This window comes from Zingiber officinale, chromosome 8A (assembly GCF_018446385.1).
Source record: "Zingiber officinale cultivar Zhangliang chromosome 8A, Zo_v1.1, whole genome shotgun sequence".
NCBI classification, from domain to species: domain Eukaryota; kingdom Viridiplantae; phylum Streptophyta; class Magnoliopsida; order Zingiberales; family Zingiberaceae; genus Zingiber; species Zingiber officinale.
Genome location: NC_056000.1, coordinates 2483096 through 2494663, shown reverse-complemented (window position 1 = coordinate 2494663; position 11568 = coordinate 2483096). Strand labels below are relative to the sequence as shown.

Below are 11568 nucleotides of genomic sequence, written 5' to 3'. Positions count from 1 at the left end.
TGATTTTTTTTTAATTAAGAATTCAATCTTTGCAATCGATTAATTTTGATTCGGTCTTACATAAAATTTTCATTATTGGTAAATCTAAAAGTCCCCGTAGTGTATCAGACACCGAATCAACCATACTCAAAGCGACGACTTTGACCCGAACAAAAAACAATGGAAAAGTCAACCCCGAGTCAATGAAACTAGGACGTCAACCACGTTAAAAGAAAAAAATAGATTCGCAATACAGGAAAGAATCAAAATGGCGGCTGTACATTGATTGGAATAATACTTGAGGATCTTATTACGTCCACTACTGGTCATCCCTTCCTCTGTTTGTCTACACCGACAAGAACTGTTCCTCTGTTAATCTACACCAACAATAATTGATCTAGAGATGTTTTAATTATAATATTATTATCTATTATCGAGTTCGAGTCCTTTTATAAACTCTTTATTTGTCGGATATAGTTGACTAAGAATTTTTATGCACGTTCTTATCAATTGGAGTAGTACTAAGGCTCCTTAAAAATTTCTTTCGGAGGTTTTTAGAGTATAGGGCCGTGAAACGGTGAGTCCAATTACTATAAAAAATTTATTCTATCTTAGTTTTACCTCTGAGGCTATGATGTAACAGCAGGGTATTTAAGTTGTCATCCAGATATCTACAATTTAAACTCCAATTATGATAAATTTATAAAAAAAAAAAATCTTCAAATAAGTCATGTAATTAAAGGATGGATCGAATCGATGATCCCAAACTCAACAATATTACCAACCCTGATTAATTTTTCTTTCTCTGTTTGTCTGCGAGTAGAGATTACTTTATTCTTATTCCCTGTGTCTCCGAACTATCTTAATTTTGCTCTCAGAACTATGATATAATGGTAGGACATCTAAATTATCATCCAGATACTCACGATTTGAGCCTCAATTATGATAAATTTATAATAATTTTTTTTCAAATAGAACACATAATTAAAGGATGAAAAATTTCTATAGGATCGAATGGATCACACACCAAACTCGACAATACGATATTACCTAGATTAATCTTTTTTTTTCCCTATGTTTGTCTGCGAGTAGAGACTACTTTATTCTTATTCCCTGTGTCTCCGATCCTTTGCTACAAGAGCACTTCGTTCCTACTCCTCCAAATCCGATTCGGCAAATCAGCTGATTAAGCGACAAAAGCTTCTTTAATCTTTGCACGCAAATCAACAACAGACCAACTCCCACCCACTGCCATGTGATGCATCATTGAAGGTTACGTGGTCCTTCATCTATGCCTCGACATGCCTGTCCTTTCCTCCATCGATGCCGCTGCTCGCGACTCAACAGTGCGCGGTTTTATCACGTTGATTGAATTTGGTGGATTTATTAACGATTTTAATTTCTCCATCCCTCGCTGTCTCTGTGTCACTTTTGACAGAGTAAATAAAGGCAGCGGCCCCTTTTCTTGGTTGGACAAGCCAACTGCTCCTCTCCCGGGTCTTAACTCTCAGGCTGTCGGTGTCACTCGACCTCGGTTTTCATCTCGCCCTGTAAAACTAGGCACCGAGCTGTTCGATTCATACAAGCAAGAGGAGGAATTCCCGTCTTGCAGAGGAGGGAAGGAAACAGCTGCTGCCTTCGCCTAATCATGGAGAAGGGGATCTGGGGCTTTACCATTCTCATTGTCTGCAGCTTGGCATCCCGAACTGAGGGCTTGGGTATGGATCAGAATCGGCAAATACTTGGCTTTCAAGGTGACTTTGAGTTCATTGTAGGATTTATTTCCTAGTAAAATAAGTTCTTTTTTACCTTTCCTTTTTTTTGTTTTTTTTTACTTTGTAATGAATTGTTCGATCCTTTATCTGGTTCTTTATCAGTTTTTCCATGATCGGCTGGCTCTGTTTCCATGATCTCAGGAAATGCTGGTGACGCATTAGACGATGATCCTGTGGGGAGGTTGAAGGTGTTCGTCTACGAATTGCCCAGCAAGTACAATGTCGACTTGGTAAAAAGAGATCCAAGATGCCTGACTCACATGTTCGCTGCAGAGATTTTCATGCACCGGTTCCTGTTATCGAGTCCTGTTCGAACACTCGATTCCGAGGAAGCTGACTGGTTCTATGTCCCAGTTTACCCAACCTGTGACCTGACCAAAGATGGCCTTCCTCTGCCCTTCAGATCTCCGAGAATGATGAGGAGCGCGATACAACTAATTGCCTCGGAATGGCCTCATTGGAACAAAACTGAAGGAGCAGATCACTTCTTCGTCGTCCCCCACGATTTCGGGGCATGTTTCCATTACCAGGTAATTAATCAGTCGAGAGCACAGTTTCTTAATTCCTATTGCATGTTGAACTCAAACAGCACTGTTTCAATTTCGTATCTATGGCTGCAGGAAGAGACTGCGGTGGAACGCGGAATCCTCCCCCTGCTTCGACGTGCTACGTTGGTGCAGACTTTCGGGCAGAAGAACCATGTCTGCTTGAAGGAGGGATCAATTGTCATTCCTCCATACGCCTCGCCCCAGAGGATGCACGCACACTTGCTTCCTCCAGACATCCCTCGCTCCATCTTCATTTACTTCCGCGGATTGCTTCACGACGGTATGAATGATCCCGAGGGGTGCTACTATGCGAGGTATGTACGTCTCTCTCACCTTCGTAGAGTAGACTGGACTTAGCTTGAGAGCTAGCTTGAACCTGATTGTACAACTTACTTACCTACGTACGTTCCGTAGGGGCGCTCGGGCCTCGTTATGGTTGAACTTCAAGAACAATCCCATCTTCGACATCTCGACCGAACATCCATCGACTTACTACGAAGACATGCAACGCTCGATTTTTTGCTTGTGCCCGTTAGGTTGGGCTCCTTGGAGTCCCCGATTGGTGGAAGCCGTGGTGTTCGGTTGCATTCCCGTGGTCATAGCCGATGACATCGTGCTGCCTTTCGCGGACACAATTCCGTGGACGGACATTGCAGTATTTGTAGCTGAGAAGGACATCGTAAGGTTGGATACGATACTGACTTCGATGCCGACAGAGATTATATTGAGGAAACAGAGACTGCTCGCGAATCCTTTGATTAAGCTGGCCGTGTCTTTCCCACAGCCTTCGAGACCGGGGGATGCCTTCCATCAGATACTGAATGGTCTTGCTCGTAAGCTTCCACATGGAAGCAGCGTCTACTTACAGCCAGGGCAGAAGGTTTTGAACTGGACTGCAGGCTCTGTGGAGGACACTTATCCATGGGAGAAATAGATAGATGTAGAGAGACCCTTCAATACATTATATTTATTTCGACATTGTAGTTACAGCAAATCATGCACCACCTCCCCAACTAAAAAGAACGAAACTTCAATGTGTGAAGAAGAAAAAAAAGGGGGATGAAAGCTAGAAATACATTGTTGCAGGCACTCCAAATTAACTAAGCAGCCTTATTTCTGTGCATGATGTATACGAACAGCTTCATCAGTGTTAACTAATTTCATAGTCCTCTTGCAAGCTCCTTTTCTTGGCAGTGAAGCAGCGGCATACGACTCTGCTGGCGCAATTGCTCGTAGAATTTCCTAATGAACTCCTCTGCCTCGTCGTCCACCTTGGCGGCGCTCTGCCCCAGGTACTCGTCGTCCGACGAGTAGTTAGAGATGCGAACCGCGAAGGCCGTCGGGGAGAAGAGGACCGATTTCACGGCGGCACGCCGAGGCGAGGCGTGCCTGCAGTAAGCCTCCGGCTCCGCCACCGCCACGGCTCCATGCAAGCACGGGAGCAAGTAGCCGTGGCGGCGCTTGCCGGCCTTGTAGCGGCGGCCGTAAGAGAGGGGGTGATTGGGGGTGTTGCTGCAGGAGAACTCGTGCTCACGCAGCCCATAAAGAGGCCTCTCCGGCCGCCGGCGGTACAAGAAGTCACCGAGGGATTCACCGAGCAGCTTGATCTCCAGAAGCAGCTGCTGCTGCTTCCAAGCTAAGCTTTTCCTCATCACAAAGAGGGCGACACGTAGCTGGCTCCATAGTGCTTTGGCAGCCGAATTACGGCCAGTTCGAAGCTCCATTCCCTCCAAAGTGAATCCAAGGATGTGGAAGAACAGAGCAGCAACGAGCATATTTATAGGGAACTCACGAAAACCCAAGCAGTCCGAAGGCCATACCTGTCTGAAAGGATTGTTCAGCGGCGACACCGCGTTGCCTCGGCAAGTAAACTGCTCGGAAATTGACCAAGCAGTTGACTCATGCTAAGATCTCGTTGCTCGGTAGGCAACGACTGAGAAGCTTCAAGTTGGACCTAAACAACAATAATACTAAGAAATTAACTGACAATAAAATATAGATAGTTGACTGACCAAGCCATTTATAAATTATGTTATACCATTGACATAATTGTCGAAGCCGAGGTTTTTAAGAACTAATTAAAATTACGAGTAAAATGATGGTTTAATTTTAAAAAATGGATATTTACAAATAATAAAAAAGCAAATTATAAAGAATAAAATGAAATTCTAGATGGTCTGTCGATTGCTTGGACGTCAATCCATCTGCTCGACGACTTTTGCGCATTTCAGTGTATATTCTACTACCCCTGTTCATTGACCTTGTGTGATATAATTTTCATACTTTATACACTTTTATACGGGCACCCGTAAATATGAGTGATGTGGTCATATGACGCGACTTAAATTTAAATTTTTTAATTTTTTTTCTTTGTTTAGTAAGGACTTATTTATTTTCTCTTCTTTTACTTATCTCTCTTTCCAAAAACAAAAAATCCTAAATCCTCTTTGTCATGAATCTGCTTCTCTCTTTCTCCCCTTTGAATCATAGATGCAAGTCATCTTCTTTAACTGTCTGTTGCGTCAAATGAGTTAGATCTTTACTTATAACTCTCCTTTTTCTGCTAGTGTTTCAATATCTATATTCTATATTGACCTTATGAAGGTTTCAGCACAAATGTTGAGCGTATTTTCTTTCACAACCTTATTTTATTTCAAAACCAGTACTAATGTGATGATTTTGAAAAAACCAGTACAAACGTTAAGCTGCTTTTATTTCAAAACCAACACCAATATGGTATTGGTCTTTTAAAACGAATACCAACTACTAACATCATATTGGTACTGATCTTTCAAAATTAGCACTGACTAGCAGCACATTAGTGTTGGTCTTTCAAACTAGCACCGCATTAAATCTTAGGTGACATTTGGTTAAATGATGAAAATGACTATAGGTATGAGTTTGATAATAAGGTGTAATGGGAATGTGAATGAAACCCACTTAGTTATATGGGTTTGGTTGATTCCCATAAATCTCGAAATCATTCCCAAATTGTCATTCCCAAACCCACAATCCAAATACCATCTTTACTATCATTCCATTCCCTCATTCCCAAACCCATCAACCAAATACCCCCTTAGCTTTCAAAACCATTGGTGCTAGGTCTTTCAAAACTAACATCAACTTGGTGTTATTTTTTACAACAAAAAAAAAAAATAGCACCACGTTGGTTTTTTAAAATCTAACACCAACGTAATGGTGATTTTAAAAAAATCAATACATCCAAAGCAAAAAAAATCATTGCATATGAAACTTCCAAATAACACTTAATTTTTTAGCTTCTATTCTCTTTTATCAATCAACTACAAAATTAATCATGAAATATGGTAAAAAAATCAACTATAATGTTAGTCCTGGTTTCAACACCAACGTACCTAATATTACAAAGTAATTTTTTCCTAGATTGTATTGTTATTATTATTATCATAATTATTTTATAATTCACATTGACCTTTGTAGAATTTTTCCCTTTATTGCCGACAAAAAAATTTACAGGCATACTATATTTTGGATGAAATTGTAATTACAGTGAACTTCAAGAATCAAGCAAGAAAAATGTTGCTTGACTTATAGTTGTCCAGTAACTGATATATTATTTGTGCTTCCACCAATATAGTTGCTCGATTTTTTAAATCATACATTTTACATTAATGAAAAAAAAAACCTATGTGATGATCAGGTATACATTCCTCAAGTTAATGATGATTGAAAGCAAAAAAAAAGTGGGATGAAATTTGCATCACTGGAGGAGCCATTTTCATTTTATAATCAATATGTACAAAAAGCCGGATTTAGCACAAGAATAAGCAATAGCCGGAAAAAATAAGAAAACTAAAGAAGTAGTCTGGAAAAAATTTATATACTTTAAAGAAAGACATACAAATGTTAAACGAAATATGTATGATACGGTGATAAGGCAGGACCCACCCTGCGGAGGATAGTTACCGAGGTGAAGGTCAAAGACATGATGGTCAACGCGTAAATAGCATCGACCGGTCAGGCGAGCATGCCCCGACCGAGGGGAGAAGGTCCCGGTCCGACCTCGCCTTCGACGCGGGGAGGTGTCAAACAACCAACGCTCAATGGAGTAGGGGATGCCGGACGGAGGAGTCGATGTGAAGAAGTCGTGCCGAGCGGCTCTCCCGCTTGGCCAGGCAGTAGGATTAAGCATTGTCAGAGTGGAACTTCGGCCGAGCGACTACCCTGCTAGGTCAGGCGACAGGATTCGGCGTTGGCGGAGCTGAACTTCAGCCGAGCGGCTACCCCACTCGGCCAGGCGGTAGGATTCGGCGTTGGCGGAGCAAAACTTCGGCCGAGCGGCTACCCCTCTCGGCTAGGTTGCAAGGCTAGACATTGGCAGAGCGGAACTTCGGCCGAGGGCTACCTCGCTCGGTTAGGCGGCAAGACTCGACATTGGCGCATTGGATCTCTTGCCGAGCGGATGTGACGCAACCACAGTGGAACTCCGACCGAATGTACGAGACATAAGGAATCCATGCATGGACAACCAGAAGATCGTACGACGGAAGCTTCCACTGTCACTTCAGAGATATGCTCGGTTTGTTAAGATACTGTGTCAGAGACACTACCAACAAGTCTTTTCAGGAAAAATTTAGGGAAGCGTGTCCGCCTTGGGGAGCATGCACGCGCGCTACAGGAGCTCTATATAAAGGGGGTCCAAGTATCGACGAAGGTATGCGATATTCACTGCTTGTGCTGCAGTCTTCTTGTTGCTCCGCCTTATGCGATTATCGGAGGGTCAATGTCGGGGACCATTCCTTGGCTCATCACTGACGCCATCTATGTTGCGGGTCCGAGCGGAGTCTATAGGCGATCAACGGGAACGCCACATTCTCAGCTTTCCATCTCTTCAACTTTCGGGCAGGATCAATGTAGATATAAGGTGATAAAATAAAAAAGACAAGACCACATGGCGAAGTTAGAACTGGTTGTAAGTCAAATATTTCATTAGTGAAGAAATAAATTGGACCTAATTGGGTTTTCTTTGATTACGATATTAATTCAAATAACAAATTTGGTAGGTTTTTTTTTGGGGGGGGAGGGGGCAGGAAGATTGGCAGATCGGCCAGGTAAAGTGGCATATCACATAAGAAGTTATGGTTCTGTGACTCACACAAAAAGTTATAGTCACGTGCTAAGTGACATGGACGTTGGTACTGATCTTGCAAAAACCAACACCAACATGGTGTTGATCTTGCGATACCATAACCACATTGGTATTGGTCTTTCAAAAGTAGCACCAAGTGGCTTTAGATTCTCATTGCCAAGCTTGGTGTTGGTTTCCGAAGATCAATATCAATGTGGCTCTTATCTTCTCAGACCAACATCAGAATGTATAAAAAGATGAAAATCATTTGGAACAACGTTGGGAAGGTCAAAAAAAAGTTAATGAGGGCATATTCAAACTCTTATGACACATACGGAACCATAGGTCTTGGAATGGGTTCGATCACAGTCCTCTACGTCCATCAATGGATTTTGACAAAAACTCATTGATTGACTTAGGGACCTTAGATTTTAGAAATTTTGGTATGAGATGGAAGAGATGAGTGTATAGAATGTATATATGCCCTCCAACCATAGTTCTAAGACTATACAAGAACCTATTGTCGTGTGGTAAGTGGCACGAACGTTGGTGCTGATTTTGCAAAACCAGCACCACATTGGTGCTGATCTTGCAACACCAACAACATGTTGGTCTGCCATGATATTGAGGATATGAGTATAGAGAAGGTAGAGATGTTGTGAAGTCATGATTCTGAGTATCCTATGAGAAGTTATAGTTGTATGCTAAGTGACACAGATCCTAATTTTCGTATCATAATTCATAATATCATCATCACTCTAGTGCTATCTTCATATATCAACACCACCCTACCAATGCCATTGTGTTTTTATTTGGCTTGACAGTAAATTTATTCCTGTGACTATTTAATATAAAGTTCACATTTCATACACAACAATCTTCAATAATCGATTACTAAACACCAAATCAACCATATTACAATTATTACATTACATTTACTATAATGCCACATTTATTAAGATGATTACAAATACAATATAGAAATGACACAAGACTGATGAAACTATAACTCTTTTATATTTTACAAATACATATATACATGTATCATAAGTACACAATATTAGCTTTACAATTCATACCCAAGTTTCCATGTTACAGCACAATGGATGATTAGACTGACTTGTTTGAAGTTCAACTTCAGATCATATAGCAGACATCTAATGTATTGCATCATGAAGAAGTCACAATCATTACTATAAATAATATAAGCAATTTAGTATTTCAAATTTAAGATAAATTTACATATTCACACTGACTCTTTCGAACTTACCTTCTTATTGTCGACAATCAACTGTAATATAAACTCATTTGTCAAAGGGATGGAGATATTCTAAAGTAGGATGAATAGTAGCAAGTTTCTCAAGAGAAAATTCTTTTAATTCAACTACCTGTAAGAATGAAATGGAAAAACTAACATCAATTATAATTTATACTAGAATACTAACATAAACAAGAATATTATATTCTCATCAATGTTTCAAAATCTGGCGATCATTTACCATGTTATCCAAGAGAGTTGTAATTATTAAAAGTCATTGCTTTTATGTCGATACACGGCAACTGAAAGCTGTGCATCACTTGTGTTAATAGGTATAAATATATACCAACCTCTCCCTCTATGATATCGATTTTTATGATTTGTGTCGTGACACTCTTCCATAAAATTTTGATGTTGACATTAATTGTGCAAAGAGATATATAAGTAATAAATTAATACAACATATTCAGTCAATATATAATATTCGATAATTTTAAATTCTTTACAATTACGATGGTTGAAATACATAGAGAGTTGTTGTATGGCGCACTAGATGAGGAAGCCTCCCTAAATAAAATCGAACAATAAATATTAATTAACTCCCCTCTTGTAAAAATATTAGCATTTATATAAGATAATAAGAAAGTCGTAGTTAACAAAAAGATGCTTCCTCCCAAATAAATTATGTAATAGGCTTGAAAAGTAAATCAATAACTTTCAATTAGCTAAATAAATATTAGAATGTGTGAATTTATAAACTTGTGACAGAATTACTATAAATGAATGGTTGAAACTACCATACTTTAATTTTTCCAATGTATTTAACAAGTAGGTCACATCTTCATTTTATTTTTTTCTTCTTAGGAGTTTTAAATTATTTCTTGACATACTACCATAAAAAAAATATATAATTAGTGATTAAAATTAAACTACTCAAACTAATTGATGTATAAATACAGACTTACTGCAATAGCTTGCAATATTAGAATGTGTGAATTTATAAATTTGTGACAGAATTACTATAAATGAGTGGTGGAAACTACCATACTTTAATTTTTTCAATGTATTTAATAAGTAGCTCACATCCTCATCTTATTTTTCTTCTTGGGAGTTTAAAACTATTTTTGACATACTACCATAAAAAAAGTAATTAGCGATTAAAATTAAACTACTCAAACTAATTGATGTGTACATACAAGCTTACTGCAATGGTTTGTAATATTATTTTGTTAAGTTTGGAAATTTCTTTCAACCTCCTTCTTAGCCCCTTCTTCAAAATTTCCTTCAGAAATTAAGATAATCTCTCCTTCTTACTTATCATAGTGATCAATTTTTTCTTTTCCCTAGTCAAGAACAGCTCCTTATCCTGTGATGTTCTCAAAAGGCTTGCTGATTTTTATTTTGCTTCTCTTCTTCTGAGGTAAAAGCTTAGACTACATAGGATTATCAACAAGAGTATCCCTGTAATCATAGGGACTTCGATCAAGTCCTCTCCTAGTTCTTGTTCTAGAAGCAACTGATTTAGGATGAGGATCCATTGCAAGGTTGCTTGATTCAACCAAGATGCCTTGCTTTTGTATTATTCCAAGTAATTCTTTCACCTTTTCATTTAGCTGTATGTTCTCCATTGTTAGCTCCTTGATTTGGTTCTGATGAATAATACAATTAGGGCATTCACTATCACTTGGGCATCTGACTTCTATATCATGAACCGGTGATGTCTCTAATAGACGTGGAGTATCATTGAGGTAAGGAAGATTTTCTACCAATATATTTTTAGATAGGGTAGGGACTAGTTCTCTAATAACCTATCAAATTAAAAATAATTATTTTGACACTACAAATGAAAATTAGGTGATAATTTTTTATATTTACTTCTTCATGTGCGACTTGGTCAAACCTCTCATCTTACTAATATATGAAGGAGTAGATTTCTACTTTTTTATTCACAGACCTTCAATATTATATGATTTATAGATTAGGACATACTCCAAAAATCATGCCTACTTCAATCAATCTTTCATACATAATAATGTCCATATAAAATATTACATTTATCATTAAAAAAAACCTACAGCCAAAAGACCAGTAAATCTTTTAGATATCAAACTGAAGTGGTCGTTTGATATGTTTGACTTGATGAAAAAAGGTCTCTGATGGTAGGTAGTTGGGGGGCAATAAATTGATAAATCTCTTCAACCCAATTGAATCTACCTAGATTTTCAAAATCATCTATAATATCTATAAGACATAATGGAACCTTGTGTTGGCGCAGCGGAGACCGACAAGAGGGGGGTGAATTGCTAAAAACAAAAATAAAAATACCCTCCTCGGATTTCAACTCAGAAATAAGTGCAGCAATAAAAATAACTAGCAACTATATAAAATTAAAGACAGAAATAAAACGGGAGACCGAGGTTTAACCTGATTACAACTAAGGAGGTTGTTAATCCAGGACAATCGAAGATCGCACTAGCAGAGTCTCCTTCACTGTAGGCGGAGAAGCCTTTTTACACACTTAATGAACTCACAAGTTGCTAGGAATTGAAAGCTTGAATGAATAATGAATTCCTAGCTCCAGGGGCCTATTTATAGCTCCTGGAAAGTCTATCCCGAGGGTCTAAGGCGCCTCCAACAAGGCTCAAGGCGCCTCCAGCTCGGTCAGCGGATAAAACTTTATCCGCACGCAAACGGTCAAAACTGACCTGTTGAAGGCGCCTTCTAGGGCGCCTCCAAGCTTCTAGCTTGGTTTCTTCAGCTTCCGACGCTCCGTTCTTTTAGGAGATTACGGCCAACTGGAATAGGGCTCACCCGAACCCAATTCCCGGCCTTATCCTCGAGCAGCCTTCTGTCCCGACTTAACGTCCCTCGAACGCCGCGCACACTCTTCACTCCCACCGG

General features: G+C 39.3%; 2 protein-coding genes across 2 annotated transcripts; one reads left to right on the top strand and one right to left on the bottom strand.

Annotated features, from left to right (window-relative positions):
- Positions 1-1406: 1406 nt before the first annotated feature.
- On the top strand, positions 1407-3432 carry LOC122011872 (probable beta-1,4-xylosyltransferase IRX10). Its single transcript, XM_042568285.1, has 4 exons — positions 1407-1733; positions 1896-2284; positions 2375-2616; positions 2717-3432. Exons 1-4 carry the CDS (start codon positions 1628-1630, stop codon positions 3234-3236), a joined length of 1257 nt encoding a protein of 418 aa, XP_042424219.1. The 5' UTR covers positions 1407-1627; the 3' UTR covers positions 3237-3432.
- LOC122011873 lies at positions 3250-4072 on the bottom strand. The gene has a single exon (XM_042568287.1). It carries the CDS (start codon positions 4024-4026, stop codon positions 3463-3465), a length of 564 nt encoding a protein of 187 aa, XP_042424221.1. The 5' UTR covers positions 4027-4072; the 3' UTR covers positions 3250-3462.
- Between the last annotated feature and the right edge of the window lie 7496 nt (positions 4073-11568).

Excerpts from the sequence above, each read along its gene's own strand:
- LOC122011872 (XM_042568285.1), top strand. The coding sequence starts at position 1,628 with ATGGAGAAGGGGATCTGGGGCTTTACCATTCTCATTGTCTGCAGCTTG. Across the intron at positions 1,734-1,895 it reads GCAAATACTTGGCTTTCAAG|GAAATGCTGGTGACGCATTA; the intron begins GTGACTTTGAGT and ends CCATGATCTCAG. Across the intron at positions 2,617-2,716 it reads GAGGGGTGCTACTATGCGAG|GGGCGCTCGGGCCTCGTTAT; the intron begins GTATGTACGTCT and ends TACGTTCCGTAG.
- LOC122011873 (XM_042568287.1), bottom strand. The coding sequence starts at position 4,026 with ATGGAGCTTCGAACTGGCCGTAATTCGGCTGCCAAAGCACTATGGAGC.